The sequence below is a fragment of the Pezoporus wallicus genome, unplaced genomic scaffold (assembly GCF_028554395.1).
Source record: "Pezoporus wallicus isolate ANWC-B61680 ecotype Strahan unplaced genomic scaffold, APGP_CSIRO_Pwel_v1 contig_1438, whole genome shotgun sequence".
Lineage (NCBI taxonomy): Eukaryota > Metazoa > Chordata > Aves > Psittaciformes > Psittacidae > Pezoporus > Pezoporus wallicus.
In genome coordinates, this window is record NW_026638681.1 from 1053490 (window position 1) to 1076029 (window position 22540).

Here is a 22540-nt window from a genome sequence, read left to right on the forward strand (position 1 = left end):
ACAATTGTGAAGTTGAAGTCTGCACAGAATACTTTTAACCATCGGATGTGTAGTCCTTTGTTACCTTACAATATAATTTCTCAAGTTTTAGTATAAAGCAGCTCTTCTGCACATATTTAGGATGAGTTACTGAGGCTGTTATTTCAGAATGTGACAGCATAAGAATGTATGAGAGACACACTAGCCTGCTTGTTTGTTAGTTTTGTGACAATTGCTAACATTCTCCAGAGATTTGTAAGTCAACTTTGAATGATTTTAGTTCCCAACAGCATCTCAGTAGCACTGTAGATGGTACATTTTTTAATTCACAATTTCCCACCAATAATAACTGCTGCCGTAAGTCTTTGTGTCAAAAGCTGATCTTAATAAACCTGGAACAATGAGAAAGTGGTGACTTGCTACTAGAAATAAGATAATCTCTTAAATCCACCATAGTATTTTCATACTGACCCCTGGCAACTTAGTTGTTTTATACATTCAATCTTCCTCTTTTTGAAAGGATGTTTTTGCATAGTACTTTTCCTGTTTGTGATCTAACATCCATGATGACTCTGTGTTCTGTGTCAATTTTGAAAGGCTTAAGGGATACCCTCTTACTTCAGACTGTTTTGTTGCATTGCGCTAAACACCATTTATGTCCCTTAGGACATAACATTTAGTATGATCATGCTAATACCACGTTTATGAAATGCTCTTAAATAGGTATATTAACTTTTTACTAATTTTGATTTAAAATCTGTTAACTCTTCATTTTAGAGGATGGGCAGCTTTTTGTGTGGGGTGACAATTCAGAAGGTCAGATTGGCTTGGCTGATGAAGCCTGTGTCAGCATCCCATGTCAAGTGGATGTTGGAAAACCTGTTTCTTCTGTATCCTGTGGATATTATCACTCTGCCTTGATAACAGGTAAGAGAATGGGAATAGTGGTTAGTGGAGAGAAGTCAGTGGTTCTTAAATTGTTGTCTTTGTAAAGGTAGCTAATTAGGCATTCTGTACTTTTGAAACTATATGCGCCATAGTTGTTGAACACTGCAATGTGGCAGAAAGTCATTTATATAGTTTTGTATCACATTGGGAGTTTTTACCAGACAGGTTCTCTAAAATGTGGTCCTCATTGATTTATTTAGGAACTTGTATGTAATATATTATGTATTTATTTATTATTTTTTATTCTATATTTGTTTATTATTATGGTGGTTGGAATTAGATGATACTAAGGTTCTTTCGAACCCGATTTTCTGATTCTATAATTATTTTTGAATTAACAATACTGTGAGAAAGAAAATGCAGTTAATTTTCTGCATTTGCACATCATTGTGTGAAAGTATATGAAAAAGAATAGCCATCTTACCACAATTTATTTTCATGAAAGTTATGACAAATATGGTTTAATGCTGTGGTTTCAATAGTCGGTCTTTTTTTGAGGTTATTCTTTCTTCTGTCATGATCAAATAATCATTTTCATTTTCTCTAGAAATGTAAATATTGAATACACTTACTGTGCTTTGAGCAAAAAATGATCTTATTTGCTAGCAGTGCAAGATTATTGTCAAAGCTTGATTTATGTCTTAAAATTTAAGTTTTTAAGTCAGTTAAACAGGCAGCATACAATCTGAGGAGAGGCATATGTGACAGTAAACTGATATGTCCAAACCAACACATCTCTTATTTGCTTTCCGCCTCTCTCTTCCCATCTCTCTTGGTTTCCAAAGTGATGATGCCACCAATTTTTTAATAATGTATGGGTGAATTTATTAGCCACTATTGGTGGTATTACATATAAGCATCCATGAATTCTATAGATTTATATTATTGAGCTTTACCATTTAGTCCCCTCAGAGTAATTAAAGATTTTAAAGGATCAGTAGTTTTGATTGTAAAGCTTTTAATGGTTACCCAGGAACTGTTCCATCAGGTACTTTTCTCAGGTTACTTGAGAGATGTTATTTTTCCGCATGATAGCTATATAGCTCTTTGAGAACATGCTGTTACATGAACTTCCTATGGTGGACAAATATTGTTATGCTAGTTTTGTGCAACTTTTATTGCAGATGTTTTATTATAGTAAATGAATGAGGTGCCTTTGTTTGATCAGGAGCTATTATGAAATCTACAACTTCCTGAACTTGAAATAAACATGCGGCAAAAGTGGGGGGGATATCGTTACTTCAGTGTTATAGTAAGAAGGTGTGTAATTCTGCTCTGGATCCAAAAGCCAAAGCTCTGATGGGACTGCAGTAGGATGTGACAAAAGCTGTCCTTAGAAGAAAGGTTGAGGACAAATGACTAAGAGCTAGGAGAGAATGGTGTGCGCCAAATCTTTAAGGAAGTAGAAACCTTTAATGGAAAGGGATGAGAAAAAAGGATTAGAGTAGCAGCTGTGAAAGAAAAGTGGAGCCTCTTTAAGATATTAATAGGAAGATGAAATGGTTATCACCTGTGAAAATGGTGACTTGTTGAACTGTTACTGTTTAAACAGTCCTAGGTGTGGGATGGAAAACCTTAATTTTCAGCTTTAGTATCTGCAAATCCTGCACAAAATTGGCTTCAGTCTATCTTGCTGACACTACTGACACACAGATGGCCTCTTTTGGGGGGAAAGGATATTTTTTTTATTTATTATTTTCCTTTGGGCCCTTGCTGACAGTTTTATTTGACTGATACCATAGAAACTACCATAGAAACATACTACATAGAACTGCCATAGAAATTTAGTGCTGGACATCCAGGTACTTTTACTGAATTGATCTTCCGTTCCCTGGCAGTGTTCAAGGCCAGGTTGGATGAGGCCTTGGGTGATATGATTTAGCATAAGGTGTCCCTGCCCATGGCAGGGGGATTGGAACTCGATGATCTTAAGGTCCTTTCCAACCCTAACGATTCTATGATTCTATGATTCTGTTGCACTAGTGGCTATGTATATCCAGACAGTGTTTAAAAACAAATCTTGTGCATTTAATATACATGTACTGTAGTTAAACATTATTTTAGCTGTGAAGTTAACCATTAAATTATGAATTTTGAAGTTCTGCAGTGTGTTTAAGAACAAATGTAGTTACCTTACTGTTCTTACAGCCTAGTTAGGGAGGAAGTCAAGGCACTATGCTGTTAGAAGATTTTGATTTAAAAAAGGTGATTCTCTTAGAATTATTAGGATTCCTTTTTCACTTACGGAAAACACTTGCCTGTAGGACTTGCTAGACTGGCTCAGAATAATGCTTCACATCCTTAGTATTCTGTCTCTGCTTGTTGTGGTGGTAGAACATAGCAAACTAGATAACTATGAAGTTATCAGAATATTCATATTACGTGGATAGGGTTTTTTCCTCTGAATTGCCATAAGTTACTGAATTATTCCTTGAAGTATGTTTAAAGTTTGCCTGTCACTAGTAGTTTTCCATGTATTATTATGGTATGGTTTTGTTTTGCTAGATATAGCAAGATGTAAGATATAGCAAATACTAGTTACAGTAAAATACTATAGAGTGATTAGCATTATTTTTAGTAGAAATTTTGGAGGAAATATCTGGAAAATAAAGTGATTCTGTATTTCTGTATGGTTTGGTTTGGAGAGGACCTTAAAATTCATCTAGTTCCAGCCTCACTGCCACAGGGAGGAACACCTTCCACTAGACCAGGTTGCTCAAAGCCCCATCCAACCTTGTCCATGAACACTGCCAGGGATGGGGTGGCCACAGCTTCTCTGGGTAATCTGTGCCAGTGCTTCACCACCCTCATAGTAGAGAATTTCTTCCTAATCTAAATCTACCCTTTTTCAGTTTAAAGCCATTCCCCTTTGTCCTCGTAAAAAGTCCCTCTTCAGCTTTCTTGGAGGCCCCCTTTAGGTACTGCAAGGCTGCCCTAAGGTCTCCCTGGGGTTTTCTCTTCTCTGAGATAAGCAAGCTCAACTCTCACTATCTTTAAGAATAAAACATAGTGGCAGGATGTAGGACTTGATACATGTTGTCAGGCTGGGCTGATTATCGTGGCACCATATGGTTCCCTTTCTTAATATATTTGTGTTTGACAGAAGCTGTATACTGGCTAAGCAAACTGTTATGATTACAGACATTTCTGGGTTAAAACTGAAAGGTAGCTAATGAGGGTCCTAGAATACATAGTGTGGTCACAGAGTGCCCTCTCTAGGGCAGCGTGTTCATTAATAAGAAACTATTGAGAAAAAAAAGTGTTAAAGTATGGATTCCAGCTTTTTTTTTTTTTTTCTTAAAAAAGCTTTTTTAGTAGGCATGTTTAACTACTATAAAGCCAAGTGCAGTGTCTCTTATCTGGTAGTTCCAAAAGGATGACTTGTTACTTTTTTTACTTCTGCTTTTTAGAATGCCTTCTTTGCAGACAGTAATCAGTCACCTGTATTCTACCATGTACATATGAACCCCACTGATGCCAAAAGCAGTGGTAGAAGATCAGAATATATCCTGAATTATTTTTAATAAAAAACACTTCTGAAATTAAACTAGGCACAAGCAAAGGCAATGGCTTGTCATTTCCATATGCAAAATAGGAAGCTGGTAGGGTTACTCACTTCATGTTCGAAAGGTGAAAGCTCCTTTTCTTCTCACTTAGCATTCTTCCACTGAATTCTTTTCTTCCACTTAGCATTTCAGTTCCACTGAAATGAAGTTTTTAGTTTACTGTTTTCAGCCCTCTTTAGGATTTTTCCCAGCATCTGTTTACTTTCCTTTCTTTTTGCAGGCGGGGGACGTTAGGTCTCTACGTCAGAGGTGTGTCTTCTTCCTGGATTCAGCTGTAACAGTTCATTTTGTCCTTCTTAGTAGCTAGTGCAGTGCAACAGAGAAAGAAAGAGCTGAAAGAATGTAGCAAGGATTTTGAATCCATGTGCAGAGCTGTACTTGGCTAGTCTGGCCACACTCACTCCAGAGTTTTTCAGAAATCATTAAGCTTAGCAAGCTATATAGCTCATTTGTCCACTGGAGGAGATGGAGAGCAGGAGAAGCCAATGTACCTAACCACTACCCTGACGTCTACAGCAGAATTAGATTCATGGAGCCAGAAAGGAGTTGAATATATTAGACCTATTCTGGTGCTTCCCCTGCCTGAACTGTTACTGTAAGCAAGGACAAAGTCAAGATAGATTCTCACTGAGAAGATGTCTTTTCATAAAGAGCTTTGAATTCCCTTTTTTAATGTATTTTGTCATTATTTTTAAGGGCCATTTTTAAAAATCATCCATTCACAAACACTTTCATGCTCAGAATTTCAGTGTTTGAGATGGTGTCAACCAATTTGGTCTTGAACCAACACTTTATTTTTTATTTTTTTATTTATTTTAATCTCTTCATTTATTCAAGGGATCATAGAATGCTGCCCTTATCTGCCACTAGTCAGGTCTCATATCTTGTATCATGTGCAGTCTGCACATCTGCCTTTGAGGGGCAAGATAGTTTCCCATTCTCTTGCCCATTTTGTTGATGTGCTCTTGTGTCCTAAAGTTTAGTGATACAGAAAATGTGCCACACTAGGAAAGTTCATCACATGAGACCCATATGACCCATATGGAGGAGAAAATGAAATAACCAGGTTCCATGGTGAACAGAACATCCTTAAAATGCAATATACTGCACACAGTACATCAAGTCTTTAAAATATAGATGTGCTGCACACATGCTGTACTCAAAATTTACCTGGGTTTGATTGGATTCTTCTTATGCTTGATAGCCAGTTTTTTGTAGGTTTTAGACTACTGTTTGCTTTAAAGAGATGCATAATGTATTAAAACATTGCTTTAATAAATACATTTATCTTCTATTAAGTTGAAAAAATGTGATAAACTTGATTAGTTTGGGAAGTCAATGGAAGCTTGGCCATTTGGATTTCTAATCCTATTAATTAGATTGTGATTAGATGAATATTTGCAGTGCAGTATTATTTAAAAAGAAGTGCTGGTCTCTCCAAAGAGAACTGCAAAGAGAACTGCACAAGTAGTTAACTCCCAAGTGCTTTGGGGGGGTTATCAGCTTGTTTCTAGAAATATGTGGCAGATCCAAGGTATTAAACCAATATTTACCTTACAAAAAAACTGGGTTCTTTTGTTTTGTTTTTATATTTTTTTTCTTTCTCTTCACTTAGAATCCCAAATAAAATACCCTTTTGTCAATAGACTATTTTGGCTACAGTAAACCTCACATAGACTTGATTTTTTTGTTGTTGTTGTTCATTGGGTTACAGTTTTAGAACAGAAAATTGCCGCTACTGCAAATAACTGCATAGTATCAGCCTGTTCAGAGTATTTCTGTACGTAGGTATAAGAATAAAGATCAGAACTGAAACAGAAAATCAAACTGAACAGAGAAACCTAAGCACAGTCTGTAGGTTAGAAATGAAATGAAATTTTCTGCAGCTGAGGTGATTTGCCATTTCTTAAAAAATATAGACGGGTTGAAATGACTGCAAGCACCTCTTAGAAGTGTAGAAGAATACAAAAATGGTATTTCTGCACAGATACATGCAGGTAAATGAAGTGTTCTTATTGGGATAGTTTTTGTGTGCAGGAAAGAGAATGTCAAAATGATAGAAAAGAATAAAGAGGTAGCAGGATGAGGTTACATCTCTGATGATGATAGTTGGGAGATACTGCTGCTATCCTGTTTCATTGTGTTGCTGAAGAGAAGGTAGTTCTGTGAATAGATTGTGAGTGGCTACTTTTAATAGCCTGAGCCCTGTGAAACCCTGCAGGAAGCTTGACATTCAGTAAGACTGTATTACTGTCGTTTCCTAATAGCCTTTCTGTGCAGTTAGGGTACTCAGTAGAAAAAATAAGTTCAGTTGCTAACCTGGGTGGGCAAGAGCATGGTACTTGAAGACTGTACCATTGTGAGAGGCAGAAGTGAACTTGGAAAATACAGAAACCATGTAAAATTATCTGGGGCAGCAGATAAATGTCTTAAGTCTTATAAGCTTGTCAAATAAATATTGTGCCATTGAAGGTAGGTTCTCAGTCTTTGATTCTCTCAGATACTTGTTCATCATGTGGTAGTAGTGCCTCTAAATGCTGTAAAAGTAAATACGTGAGCACTTAAAGTATCCTTCTGAAAGAAAACGTACAGTTTGTACTGAAGTACAAATCTGCATGTTTCCAAAAATAATAATGGAGTGTACGCCTGGGGTTTGTTACTACATTGATTATGTAATGGTAGCTATCTTTTAGGATTTGCTTTAGCAGGCAGCTCCTACACTAGTTTAAACCTTTCTTTATCTTGGACTAGCTCCGTGTGAGAGTTTTGTTTGTCCTTGTGCTTTCTTATATCCAACTGGGATTAAACCCCAAATTTTTTCTTACATAGTAGTGTATGATGATTATTTTGGTAATTAATTGCAACTTCAAATTGTGGGCCGCAATTTGCTATGCGGACACTACCCCACAGATAATCTTTTTCAGGAGTGGAAAACACTTGGCTATTAACTTGATGCTTTCCTGGGAATAAGGAAATGTTTTTTATGTAACCCTCATTCTGACCTATTAGAATAGCTGGGAACCCTTAGGACAGAAAATCAGAAATTTAGATAAATGTGTAACATATAGATAAAGTACATAAATTGTAAATATAGCAATGATATGACATGCTGAAACTCCGAGATCAAGAGCAACCATTTTGAGAGCCAATAAATCAGCATTGTGACAAGTGACTATTAATCCAAAACAATAAATGCTTATCACAAATACACTTAGACACACTCCAGTCAGATCTATCATTATGTCAACCCTTCATGCCCCACGTTGGGTGCCAAAAAGAACTGTCATGGTTTAAGCCCAGCCGGCAACACAGAACCACACAGCTGCTTGCTCACCCCCCCCCGCCTTCCTCCCCCCACTCCTGAAATGTAACTCCCATGGGTTGAGATAAGAACAGTCCAGTAACTAAGGTATAACACAAATCACTACTGCTTCCACCAATAATAATAATGATAAGGGAAATAACAAGGGAAGAGAATATAACCACTCACCACCTGCCAACTGCTACCCAGCCTGACCGAGCAGTGATCTAACCCTTCTGGGTAACTGTGCCCAGTTTATATAGTGGGCATGACGTGCTGTGGTATGGAATACCTCTTTGGCTAGTTTGGGTCAGGTGTCCTGTCTCTGCTTCCTCCCAGCTTCCCCTCCTCCCTGGCAGAGCATGAGATTCAGAAAGTCCTTGGTCAGAGTAAACATTACTGAGCAGCAACTAAAAACATCAGTGTTATCAGCGCTGTTCCCAGGCTGAAAGTCAAAAACACAGCACTGCACCAGCTACCAAGAAGGAGAAAAATGACTGCTGCTGCTGAACCCAGGACAAAAGTACATTTTCCAGTTTTAAGTATGGTAGAAGGATATATACAATGCTGTCCTGAATAGTAATTCAGACTTACATAGCAGACTAGATTGCTTGCAGGTAGATATTGCGGTTCTCATCTTGGATGGGGATAAAATTTAGCCCCTTGTCCCATCAAAGCAGACTGCTTTGCACAGCTGTTTGGAAATTATACAAGTAATGCTCAATTATCCCTTAATGTTCATACACTTCTCTATCGTACTGATGTGTATCTGCAGCGGTCTTTTGCATCCTTGCTTCTGAGTCCATGCTGGAAACCCTGCTCTGTTTTGTATTTTCACAGGAGATGGTGAGCTGTATACTTTTGGAGAACCTGAGAATGGGAAACTGGGATTAATGCCTGAACAACTGAAGAACAATAGAGTCCCACAGCCTGTAATGGGAATTGTGGAAAAGGTTAATAAGGTTGCTTGTGGTGGAGAACATACTGTGGTGCTTACAGGTATGCAATTTAGCTGTCTTTTTTTACAGCACTATAACTTAAGCAGTAAACTCAATTCACTTAAAAGAATTTAAATCCCACTGAAATGTAAGATGTGATCTTAAATGTTAAGTGATCCTAACTGGAAGACCACTGTACATCAAAGAGGTAGAAATCCATGTAACAGTTAACCTAAGTGCAGGCCTATACTGTGCTGCACATGTAGTTTGATGTTCATGCCTGTGTTGCGCATATCCTTTGTCTGCTAGATAAACTTAGCCAGCTAATTGTAGGAGGAGCTTACTCCACCAAGCAGTACAGTACCAAGTAGGTAGCAGCAACGACTACTTGTGTGTCCTTGCCTTTATCTAAAATTTCAGCAGCAAGTTCCCGTGTGAATGTCCTTTTTATTTGACAGTATAAGTGATGAGTAGAGTTAGTTTGCTTGTAAGAAAATCCTGTAAGAGCTCAAATGACCAAAATGGGGTAACCTTCCATGGATGGGATCTGTGCCTGGCAGGAGGCCTGTTCAGTTGCACACAGCTCAGGATTCCGGGCATCTGAATGGATATAAGATTATTGATAACATTTTCTTTTTCTTTATATTTTTAGCTCCAATAAATTGCATTTTAAGAGATACTTTACAGAGTCTGAGTTACTGGAATTGTAACAAGCCAGCATCTCCTAGTGCATCAAGGATGATTGATGTTCCTTTCCTCTAAGGAGTTTTGAAAGTGGTATCGGTGTGAAGAGGAAAATTTTAGAAGAAAGCTTACATTCTCTAGTAAATTTTAATGACCCTGACTATTTAGGAAGTCACTTGTCAAATAGTTAATAGTGTTGGAGATGCACAATCAGTTAGATTCCTAAATGGATTAAGTTATCTCATGATACAGAATTTACCCATGACTTTGAGCAGAATCTTTAGCATGCATGCAAACTAGGACAGATATAGACATTGGTGATTTTTATAACTTGTATATATACATTTAAATACAACTGTTGCATATTAGTTCACAGTGTAGTATGTATAATACTTGGAAGAGGTTGTATATTATTGTACTATTAAATGGTTGTGTGTCAATGGAAAAATAACTTTTCAAAGAGATATGTGGAGTATTGATAGCTATTTATTTCCACAAATTCTGTCCTGAACTACAGTAGTATAGAAGCAGGAAAGGGAAGTTTGACTTTGGCTTGTAATGAATTCCACGGCTGTATGATATGTCTGTAATTAATCTCCTACAAAATGCAAAAGCTATATAAACAAGGAGAATGTATAGATACCAGTCCTCAAATCTATATTTTGAAAATGCTAAATAGTCATCTTTTGGCAATCTGGTGGTGTGACTTCAAGGTAATGTAACCAGTATTTCTAAAATATAAACTGAAAATCCAAATGAGGGAGATTGTAAGTAATATTATGTGGTATTGTACTGTAAGCCACTGGAAAGAGTAAAGGTGGAAGTGATGTGCTGGGAAAGTGTATGTGTAACAGTGACTCAAGTTGCAAGACTCTGTGTAGGTTAAAACTCCTTTGAGAAAACTACAGTAGCCAATCCAGCAAATAATGAAAACATTTGTCTACATTTCAATGCCTTTGTCTCTCTTCCACCTATATACAGTCTTACCCTGGCAGTATTCTATGTCATAAAATGAATTTCTTTACATAAAATCACATTATCATTATTAGGAAAAAAAAAACATAAATTTGGGGCCAGAAAATGTATAAAGCATAGCATTATTTCATGGGTTATAAAGTGAAATTCTGCAGAAATAATTTGATTATAATTATTGATTATTTTATTAACCATAAATCTGCAGCCAACTACGAGATGTTTTGTTTTAATATGTTTTCTTGAGATAAAATTTCATTATAACAAATGACTGTTGCAGAGATTTATTATGAAGATGTAGACCTGGATGACATCATTATTATAGTGAAACATGTACAAGAGCTAAACCAAAAAGGCAAAATATTAATGTCAAGAAACAAATACAGTGAAGAACGAAACATAGTGTCTTGGGTTTAAACCGTGACAGTAAGTCAGTGTCTTAGTATGCAAGGTTTACTTGCCTATGGAAATAGATTTGTAATAGAAGACAAGTCCAGTGCTGGCTTAGCTGGTAGTTGGTGATCAAAGCATTGAGTGCCAGAAGATCCAGTTGAGTCCAGAGGAGAGGAAAACAATATCCTCCAACAACATACATTTTCCTAATGATTAATAGTTGTTGTGATAAAAGGTCAGATAAACGTGTTTTTTTAGTGTGATTCAGCTATTATTAAATAGGCTACAGCTGTGAACTTCTACCTAAGACACTTTGAACAGAAAATGGAAATACTGCCTCAAGTAAAAGATACTTCGTAAGAAATGTTGCCGTACAGAAAATTTTCTGACTCAAAATTTTGGGGAAAATATTTGGAAAAAATATGCATTTGGACACTGCAATAACTGAAAAAGTGAGTGTAGCATATGTGCATTACAGGCTTTGCACCAGAAACTTAACTTGAAATCAGTACTGAAGTGTATATTGCATCTTGAGATTAAATGATGTGACCACAAATTCAGAATTCTGATGAGGGAATATAGCTTTAAAGAGGAGCAGAAATATTTATGCCTCTTTGAAGCTCATTTTCCTAAATTAGGAAAGTACTGCAATTTTGAAAAAATTCTGAACTTTGTGTATCATCTTCCATGAAAATGGGTGCTGTTTGGCTTTAGTAACATGGTATATACAGATGCGGCTTTCATTTTTTTCAGGGACTTTCAATTTTTTCAGGATGTGTCATTTTTATTTTAAAAAATTAGAAGTGAGTGTCTGACTACTGTATGTTCCCCTGTTTTATCTATCTCATTTAACACTGGAAAAGGTTAGGAGAAAATGTCATATGGAGAAACTGTTGCGCATCTTGGCTCATTTCTTGTCATCAGTTCTACTTCGGGTTTATCGAATTAGAAGAAAGCATAATGCAGTTATCTTACTGAGTATGAGGCAAGTTTCTTCCTGACTCTCATACGTAATTAGTCTATTCCAAAGCACTTCATTTGACTTCTCTTTTATGGCTGTCTTATCTATTCTGTTGGCAATTTTGTATGGTCAGAACCACTGACCATTTGGGTTATTAAATCAAGCTACTGTTTGGAATCTCTCCAGCAAGTAACAGAATAAATGGTAGAAAGTATGTATTAATTTATTTATTTTATTTTTTTTTTTCCTGAGATTCCAAAATGGGAAACTCAATCTTTTTTCAGAGAGAACAAAAAAATTAAACTGTTGAGAGTAAAGATTTGGAAAAAACCTTTCTAAAGATACAAGGTTTTAAAAATGTTGAATATGGTATTGGAAACCATCTTCTTTACAAGTCTTATTTGTCCTTCTGCCTTTAGTATTTGCAGTTTTTTTCTAGAGAATAAGCAGAATTACAGTTAAAAATCCTATTGTGTAAAAGCTTTCTCTCCCTGTAGCTGCACAAACATTCATTTCAGAGCAGTCTATCAGTTCAAGAAGATCATATCTTCATCCCAGGTGACTTCTCTCAGAGACTGAAAAGAAAATGCATCCACCTCCCGCAACATTTGTAAATGCTTCCTACTGAAAATGGAAGCTGTTGGCATTGTCACTTTCAAAAAAAAAAATATGACAGAGCAGCAATCTCAGTTTGCAAACTTTTTCAGTAAAGCTTTTTAGAAGGTACAATAATAATAATTTGTGAATCTAGAAATTTGAGAAGCAGCAGCAGATGATTGGGAGTGGGCTTAGTATCTTCCAGGTTTTTTCAGATGATGGCAGATCCTCTGGGAATAAGCCTGTCTATAAAAGGATATATTACGTCCTTTTATCCTTTGAAAGGAGGGAAAGCAGAGATATCTCTTCAAACGAAAAAGAGAAGCAGTCCTTCAAGAATAGATCATTTGACATACCGATACAGCACATTTGTGTGTTAGTATGTAAAATGTTGGATTTTTCATCTTCTTTCTCCATGTCTTTTAAAAAGTCAAGATACCCTTTTGAAAGAGGATGAAAAGGATGAAAAAGCTCCTCCTTTTCATGATAGAACTGTTCAAACCATATAGGATTATCTAGATTTTTCAAACCATTCTTAAGTCTATATACTGTTTATACCGAAATCCCCAAATCCAGTTACTAACTCTGGTAAAACAGAGTATTGTGTTGACAATGGATTTTTACAGTAACTTTTTTCAGCTGTTTAAAAATAAAACTATTGTAAGAGTGAATAGCCCATTGGCAGAATAAAAAAAAATTCATGGAGATTAGAAAACTGTTAAGTACTTCAGAAGATACCTGCAAAGGTGGAAGATATACAGTTAGAGGGAAATATCCCTGTTCTTCCAAAAGAGAAAATGTAGGAAGTAAAGGAGAAGCAGTCGTAGCACTCAAGTGCTGGAGGTCACTTGGAACTATGAAGCCACTGGCTTCTGTACAAGCTCTGAACCATTTTTCTGTTCTTCAAGGGTCCTTCTCATGCTGTGGAGACAGCAGTTCCTGCCTGGAGGCTAAGATGGGACTTCTGCTTTTTCTTCTGGATGCTGCTAATACAGCTGAGCCTTCCTTGTGATGCATTGGAGGCAGTGCTGCTTCCCGTGTGCTGATGTGGCCAGAAGTCTTTCCTCTCCCCTTGTACCACTGTGGCACTGCCTCCTTGACCATTCCATAGTTTCCTATGGCAAACTCCCCCCAAACCTGGCTTGCTGAGCTGGCTTACCGCAAAGCCAAGTGGACAGCAGAGGCAGGGCAAGGGGAGACTGAGGAGAGGCATTTTATCACCTAGTTTGTAAGACTGCTTTGCCATAGACTTCTCTTCTTAGGCATTTATAAAGACAAGTTGGAGGAAATGTGTAATTTCTGCTAAATGAGATGATTACTGAAGTTTGGCCTCACTTCTTCACAGAGAGGTGAATCATTTAAGAAATGTGCAAAGTTTTTGTCTTCTTGTGCCGTGAGGACTGATCAATAAGCAAATTAAAGAGGAGCAAAATTTAGGTGCCTCTAACCTGGTTTTGGGTTGGCCCATTCTCATTGTCAGTAGAAACAGAGGAGAGAAAATAGTTTCCTGTACTTTTCAAGTTAGCATTTGAGAGCAGCTCACTCTAACACAAGTTCAGAAGGCATTGTTTCAAGGTAGGACTACAGATAATGTGGGAAAAGAACCCCACTTTTTATTTTCCCTGAAAATAATTATGTTAATCAGGTAAAGCCATACAGTTTGAAAATGGCCAGTTTCCGTAGAAATCTTAAGGCAAACACAGTACTCCAAAAAGAATTTAAGGGATCAGCCATCCTGAGAAAGTAATTTACTAAAATGAATATGAGACTTTGGTTTGCTTAAAGAAAGCTCCTGTCTTTCAGGTGTAGTTTCTTGATTCTTATGCAGAAGTCTAAATGTTACATAAAATTTCTTCTTGTTTTACTAAGATCCTGAGGAGTTGCTTTCTTGCACTGAAAGCACTGAAACTGCCAGCAGAGGGAGCTTTACTGTTGTATTTAGTTAGAAAAAGTCATCCGCAATCACTTTTGTGTGAAACCGTTGTTTTGTTTTTTTTTATGGTGTGAATTCATGGCATGTTAATGTGGAACAACTTAAAGGGGGCAGAAAAGGCAAACTCTTTCCTAGAAGGAATATTTCCATATCTACTGTTACAATATTTCGTCATGGTTCCTTTGAAAGTTTAGTAAGTGTGTAATGGGATATGGAATCTGGTCTGTTCTCTGCTTTCCCTTTCCCTGACAGTGCTGAAGGATTAGTTTGAAGGAATGGTAACATAATTTGTTTTTAATTTTTCTCCACTCTGTGGCTGCTCTGAGAATTTGGTCACACGGTATAAATTACTTTTGTGGCACTGAAACTTACTTTGCTATTCCAGTGGCTTTGTTTCCTTGATATAAAGAAGTTCTTAAAAAGCAGATTCTCTGCCAGTTGTTGTTCCGCACATTCCACTGTGAATGGCCATTCCTCGCTTTTGTACATGGTGAGATTTTTGACCTGGTGGTGTCTGTGCAGCAGGAGCAGGCATGCTCTGCACTATGTTCATAACAATGATGTAATGACACATTGTTCCCAGGTCTCAGTTCTTTTTGCTTGAAGTAGAATATTTTTTGTTCTTCCCAGTTTTCTCAGGTTTTAATAATAATTTTTCAAGTACCTTAAGTAGTACTTCTCCAGCTTTTCTTGCTGCCTACCTGCAGAAAAGAAGGGGGCAGGAAATACAGTTCTAGGAGAAACTTTTCCTTTTCCCAAAAAATCTTGGTGTCTGAATTTATCTTTTCAAGCGTGACCTCATCAAGACTTCCAAGCTTTACAGTCTCCCCTGTTGTGATGCAGTGCCAGAAATGGACACAGCAGGAATCTTTATTGCTTTGAAGAAGTTCTTTTTCTTTCCTGGCACAAAGAGTCCATTAAACAGACAAAATATGGAAAGGTGATTATTCTGTCACAAGATAAGACAATTATAGTGTTCTCTGTATTTAATGCAGGGCTGATTTGGTAGCTGATCAGAACACTTAAATAATTGTTATTGTTCCAATCTATATGCACAAGTTAATATCAGTTTAAAGAGGCCTAACCTATTAAATTTAGGGTCAGACAGTGTAGATGTTTGTAACCAGAAATTAGGATGAGATTACTGTACTTGAAAGTGCTGACGTGTATAAACACTATGGTCTTGAATTAATTGCATTACATAGACTCCCATAAAATTTTTTATTAGCTAATATTTTGTGTACATGTGATAAGTGGATTATTTTGCAGGTATGTTAGAAAATATATTGCATATTGAACAATTCAAGATTCTTTTGTGTATTTATTTTAATACTTAATTTCCTGGTTTTTATTTTGTTGCATTTTATTATTAATTGATAAATGTATTGATTAGTTGGTACATTTAATTCATAAAACATTGCTTTTTTGATGGTGATGTAATTTGACTTCCATTTGGGTAATAGAAAGCAGGTTATAATATATATGTCAGCATATTTATTGTTAACTTTTGCTGTATATTTTCAGAGACAAATGTATATACTTTTGGACTTGGACAACATGGGCAGCTGGGACATGGTACTTTTATTTTTGAAACTTCAGTACCGAAGTCTGTGAAACACTTGAGGAGGTATAAAATATGTAACATTACATGTGGGGAAAATCATACTGCTGTAATAGCAGGTATGTAAATGAAAAAATCTGAAATGCACTTCCAGTGACTCCCTCTTACACTGTAAAGGCTTTATTTATAAAATGAGCAGTAGAAGAAGACATATACAAACTTACTAGCTCAAAAAGTCAAGTGAACAGGTGAGAAAACCAGATCCACAGCCATGCCATGCATAACTCTGTATACAATATCTCCTGGGGATTTATAATCTCATTATCATACCTTGCTAACAAGGATTTGTTTTACAAATTATCCAGACTAACTCTCATCTCAGGCAGTACTTTGCCTGAAAATATGTATATTTTTTTATCGTATTCATCTCTTGAAAATCTAAAAAAAAATTGTTCAGTGTTTGCTTTTGGAAGAAAAACATTCCTTATTTCCATGGGCTGTTACTTCGTTTGTGATGCTTTCGTCCTAATTGTATTTTAAATCTTTGTTATTGATAAGACCCCCTTTTTTTTCCCACATACAGAGAATGGCCTCATGTTTACTTTTGGAGATGGGCGACACGGCAAGTTAGGCCTTGGAGAAGAGAATTTTACAAATCAGTTTGACCCCACTCTGTGTTATAATTTCTTGAAGTTCACAGTCCTTTTGGTAAAACTCCTGTTCATGCTTCTCAGACATCAAAACGTTTATCTTTTTATGAAATATTATTAATGACAGTTGAAATCTCATTATAGAATATTTATTTCCATGGCATTTAATTAGTAGACAACACAAGTTTAAGTAAAAAGGAAATCATATTTTCTCACCACATTCTTCATTTAGTTTAGAATCTATTTGGCTTGGACTACACATCTAGACTGCTTTTCAGGGGTTTATTTGGTAGTGTTCTGGTCTGTAGAGCTGTGCCAGCCTATAAAATTAAATATTTTATTTATATACCTATTGCTCTGGGATTGTTGGCAGTAGGGGGAAACTCGTATCTGTTCTGAAAACACCAGTGTGTCAACTTCTTAATTTTAAAGATGATTTGTACAATGGGATATTTTTAAACCTTAGAAAAATTGGAGGAGTTGCTTTTCTTAATCCAAATGGGATGAGAAAGCAGAAATACTCTTTTCTCTTTATGGCATTATTTTAATCTATTTCTTGAGGTATTTTAAGAAATAAATGTCACAGAATTGCCAGCATCAGAAATGCAAGCATGACTCAGGATTGAGCAAAATTTGGAGCAAAATTCTGTTGCTCGCTTTTGTTTGTTTATTGGACTTAAAGGACATTTTATCAGAAGTGGTGAGGGTTTTAAACTTTTTAAATTGAAACCTCTGATCTTTATGTAATAATACTTTGTCTGTTGGAGGGTGTAGGACTTGATTTACTTTTTATGGATTTTAGGATAAAATACCTAGGTTTGTATCACTGAAGCTATCAGTGTTGCCCACATTTAACTTGCATAAAAATAGTTATCACAAATCCCTTCAAAACAGTTGAAATATCTTTGCTTTCTTCTCTATTAATTGACCTATCTTGAGTTCTGTTCAATACAAATATATTGTATTTTAGCAAGAAGTGAACACAGATCTCTAGTGATTAATAAGCATAATTAAGTACTTTTATCTTGCTAACATCATTTGGAGCTAGATTTGAAGCTATTTAATGTCTCTTATTTTCACTATGTTTTTCTTACACTCTAAACCCCTAGAGATGATTGTAAGAAAATGGGGTTCCTGTACTGATTCTTGCTAATGAAATAATCAGATAATTCTTTTGGTGCTGTAGGTTGCATGTGGTGGTTGTCACATGCTAGTTTTTGCTGCTCCAAGACCTAAAGGATTTGAAGAAGTGCTTTTAGAAGATTTACATGAAAGCTCTTTGACTGCTACAATCTCTAAAATAAGTGGAGATTTACTACTAACAAACACCTTACAACTAACATCAGCACGAATGCGACGTCGAGAGAGGGTAAATTCAGAGCTGTTTAGACTTGCCATAGTTCTATTAGGAAATAAAGTCACTTTTAAAGTCACAATGTATACCCAGCAGATAAATGTATTCTTGATGTATGTAAATGTAAATATACACACAAATGTAAAATTATGTGTATAATTTTAATGTATAAAAAGAAGAATGAATATCTATTCTGGTCTCAAAATTGAGTGCAGATAGAAGATAGGCATTGGTCAGATTTTGCTTGTTTATTTCTATGAAAAAGAATCAAATTGATTTTGTATTTAAATTCTAGCATGTTAGAAATATTTTTAAAAGGAGCAAGAAACTCTTTTTGTTGTTCCCTTTGAGTCCTTGAATGTATTAAAAAAGCCCACAGTTTTATAAGATATCAAAGGAGAAAGTTTCCAATCAGCTTAAAATGATCCTAAGACCCTGTAGTTGCTTCTCCTTTCTCTCAGCTACACATTCCATGCGATTTCATTGAACGGCATGAGTTGGATGATTTCACTTACCTGTCTCTACCACAGAGCCACATTTATGTGGCTACCACAAAACTACCACAAAGCCACATTTATTTTGTAAAACTGTATTGATGTTGTGGAATAAATACTTCAACATTACTTGAGATGCTAGTATTTTAAGTAAAAATCAAAGTTCTTTTTCTCCTTTGTCTGTATTTTAAGGCTGCTTGAGGTTATTGTGCGGAGACCTAAAATATCCCCCCACTATATACCTATTATGCTTCCTCCTGGCTATTGTGCTCCTCCTCACTGACAGATCATGAGAAACTGAAAAGTCCTTACCCTGATCAGGGTAAGCGCTAGTTATCAACAACTGAAACATAGGTATGTTATCAGCATTGTTCTAGAACTAAAGCCAAACCACAGCACTGCACCAGCTACTAGGGAGAAAATTAACTGTATCCCAGCCAAAGCCTGGACAATACTTCTCCACTTTTTAGGACTGTAAATAATTTAAATATCAAAGACATTTGGTTTATGTTTCCCATACAAAGTTACAACACTGTATCATCAACTAAAACGAAATACTGAAAGGTTGCTTACATTTTATTCTTCTGCTCTTATTCTCAATGTAAGTTTTTTTTAATCTTCTGCAGGAAAAGTCACCAGAGCAGTTTAGTCGAATGGCACAAACTCTGCCTCCACTAGGAGAAAGCTTCTTAAAATCTTCACTACCTGTGACAAGCAAGACTAGTCCATTCTGGTTTTCTGCAACAGATCTTCCTAAAGCTGAACTTAGGAAGCACAGGCGCCATAAAAAAGGTGAAGTGTCCCCATATCTTGCAGCTGTTTTCGGATGATTATGTGGTTTGGCTCTCATCATTCATAAACAAATGCTCAGTTTGAACCTGAAAGAAGGTTTAAATTCAGTCTTGCCTCAGTAGGATCTGTCAGAATACAGACATGAAAGTTGAGAAATGCATACAAGACATTGCCTCACTCTGTTCATGTTTGGAAAATGTACTCAAAGTTTTAGATGAGGGCTGAGTGAAAGAGAAACAACTTCTAAATTGTACCTGTGGTTTCTTCTGTAGAAATAGAACTTCACAAAACCACTGTGAGATTAGTAACCGCTTCCTCCATTTTCACAAAAAAAAAAAAAAATTACAGAAAAAAATTGATTAGGAACAATCTTGAAAACCCAGAAGGGCCTACAAGAGACCTTGGGTCTACTAATTCTTATGGCATCTTTCTTCATCACTTGGAAGTGAAGAAGTGCAAAAGTGTTCTTCGCTCTCTGTTATCTAAGATAATAATGACTTGCAATACCCTGGCTAATGCAAAGTCTACATAACAATGATACTGATACAGCACTGGACTTAACAAACAGATTCTCTAGAGCAGTTCTGACTTTATCTGGATTCTTGGGCATGTGTGATTTCCCAGGAAGAGCGATGCTAGAGTGCAGAATGCACTGCTCTGTGTAAAAGTTAGCTCAGACTTATTGGACAGTCAAATCCAATATGAAAGTAATTAATTCAGTTAGAATTAAGATTATTATTTATAAAGCTGCCACCATGTCCATTAGCATTTCTGGTTCTAAGAAAGCAATGCGGTGAAATTTAAATTGCCCTTAGAATCTTCTGAGGCCTATGTGCCATATGAAATTGGTCATCTACCTGATGAACTTGAGGTGAACCTGAAAGTGATATAGGTACATTTTTATGATGCAGCCTTGGATTTAAATTCACTGTCTCTCCATCCATTATGCAGACAATGTTTAATGTAGATGACTGCAGCTAATTTAGTCTAGGTGGTACACTATTATTAAAAAGATTATCCAAAAGAAACTTTGTCCCATGTAATATTTGTGCTTTGAAAGCCTGCAAAAATGGTCAGAGATCTACAGTGTACTGAAGCCACATTGCTGAGCTACCTTTGATGTTAATACTGATGAAAACTGGAAGTGTTTCTGCGATATCTTAAGCTGGAGGAATCAGGAATCTCAGGACTTCAGTCCTGTGTCAGTAAAATAGAGATAATCTATTTTACAAGAATGGGGTGTTCTGCTGATTACATATTGCTTGTTCCTATGGTATTTGTTTACTTCCCCCTATTTTACCTTGAAGTAAAGAAAAAGAATCATCAGAAGGATAAACCCGGTGAACGCTCTGCAGAAGAAGATTCAGATAATGAAAATAATGACAGAAACCTTGGAGATACAACTGACATCCTAAATATGGTAATATATTCCACTAAAGAATTTGTGATTCAGTCATTTTTATGCAGAGAAAGAATAAAGCAGCTAAATTATGTTTCAAATTCTAGTGCAGAACTCATGGCTAGCCCAGAACATCCTATGTGACACCAAGAGGTACTGACACACTGTTAAATGAGCATGCGTTTCATACAGTCATTATTCAATGCTAAAGTTTGATTTTATTTTCCAAGTAAAGTTGTAATAAGGGAATGTTGTAATAAGAGATTGAAGCAGCCCCAGGTAGTGCAGCCCCTCCCTCCTCTTTACCTTGGAAAGAAAACAATGACACTGGATACCACATGGTGATCTCTATCTCTGACCTTCATTTTCTTGAGGATTTCCAAGACAGAATTGCAGGAAATTAAGCAGAAATCTGTCCTTTCCTCTTTCAAGAAGAGCTTATTTAGTACAGGTGGATCATATTAAAGGGAAGACCCAAATGCAGACATTTTGGTTATTTTGTGATTCCCAAGCATGTTCCTACATATTTCTTTTATTTAAAAAATATGTTCACCTTATCAGTTGTGCACCTCTCCAAAACATTTTGTTCTCTTGGCAGATAGGGCATGTCCTGGTCTTAATGCACTGCACTGAAAAGATGTTGTGTTTGTTGTTTGGTTTTGGGTTTTTTTTTAACTTCAATGGAATGAAAACAAATGAGGAACCCACTGTGGTGCTGGCTCAGAGTATGTTGTCAGTTACGCTAAAAGGATTGCACTTATCACAGGAATTGTTACTTGTTTGTACTTAACATAAGTATTTGTTTGTACTTAGTAATTTAACAATCAGTGCATACCATTTAAGTTATAAAACTTTCTTTTACAAGAAAAAAATTAGTTTTAGATATAATGTACAACGTGGCCTTTATTAGTTTAGCGAGACATTTATTTGTAATTTATTGCACACCTTATGTGCTAGACTTTTTTGGTTTTAAGTGCATTGTGAATCAATTTTAAAACATTAATCAGAATGAAAGAATAAATTTTTAAAAAGTCAGGCAAACTTCTCAAAACACAAAATAAAAGAACTGCTCTTCTTGAATCTGAATGAAATAATCTGCTGCAGTGTAGTTTCATTTTTTCTAAACTGTGGCAACATACATCTTATTGATGTGACGAGGAGGAAAAACCTTTAATAGCATATTGACCACACAAATTCTTGGGAGTCAAAACCTAAACTGTCTATCCTCACTGTGTTGAAAAAGAGTATTGTTATTAAACCATAAACAGTTAACAAACAGCATCAGAGAACATTTCCTTGTTGTTTCGAGTATATGGGAAGGGATGACCAAAATCTCACTCTACTTGCCCACCTAGTAGTATTCTACATTGCCTTGCCTTTTCGTTTTTTGCCTTATGTAGAAGAGTAAGATTGGATTCCAGTGAAAATTTATTCTATGTAATGTTTCTTTAACAATGTTCTATCAAGGCTGTAGTATCAAACTGGATGTTATATTGCAGGTTGTGATGATGAGGGAGTAAGGCATTATATTTTTAGCCGCAATTAAGGGTGAGTACACAGTGCATCTAAAATGCACTTATGGGCTATAAGAGAGGTAGATTTTAACCTCTAGAGACAGTTTAGATGTTGACATCTAAGCTGGTTATGCAGTAAGTGAGGGAGTGAAAGTGAAATAGTTATGTGATTTTACAGATTTGTCTGAAGCCCTGTTTAGTAGAATTGGGCTTTCATGCTGCTTTCCCTATTAGTCATATTTATTTCTTTTAATATCGATCTTATTTTTTGCAGACACATGTAATGAAATTGAATCCCAGTGACCAGTCCTTGAAATTATCACCACTCCAGAAACAAAAGGTACCGTAACTAATCATATATATATATATCTGTATACTTATACCGATGTATAAAAGATCTGTAATTCTTGTATTATCCTTGTACTTTATTGTTTTGCTTTGAGTTTTAAAAAAGCTGAGCAAATTTTGTAGGCCTCCTCTTGCTGATTTTTTGAATATCCACAA

At 36.1% G+C, this 22540-nt stretch overlaps 1 protein-coding gene across 3 annotated transcripts in view; it reads left to right on the forward strand.

Annotated features, from left to right (window-relative positions):
- RPGR (retinitis pigmentosa GTPase regulator) overlaps positions 1 to 22540 on the forward strand; it is a 39713-nt gene that overhangs the window by 13368 nt on the left and 3805 nt on the right. For all 3 annotated transcript variants that reach the window (XM_057411820.1, XM_057411821.1, XM_057411822.1), the window contains 8 exons: positions 757 to 906; positions 8635 to 8793; positions 15797 to 15952; positions 16417 to 16541; positions 17670 to 17852; positions 18958 to 19123; positions 20431 to 20543; positions 22311 to 22376. In XM_057411820.1, coding sequence (XP_057267803.1) covers positions 757 to 906; positions 8635 to 8793; positions 15797 to 15952; positions 16417 to 16541; positions 17670 to 17852; positions 18958 to 19123; positions 20431 to 20543; positions 22311 to 22376 — 1118 coding nt within the window. The remainder of the gene's footprint in view (positions 1 to 756; positions 907 to 8634; positions 8794 to 15796; positions 15953 to 16416; positions 16542 to 17669; positions 17853 to 18957; positions 19124 to 20430; positions 20544 to 22310; positions 22377 to 22540) is intronic.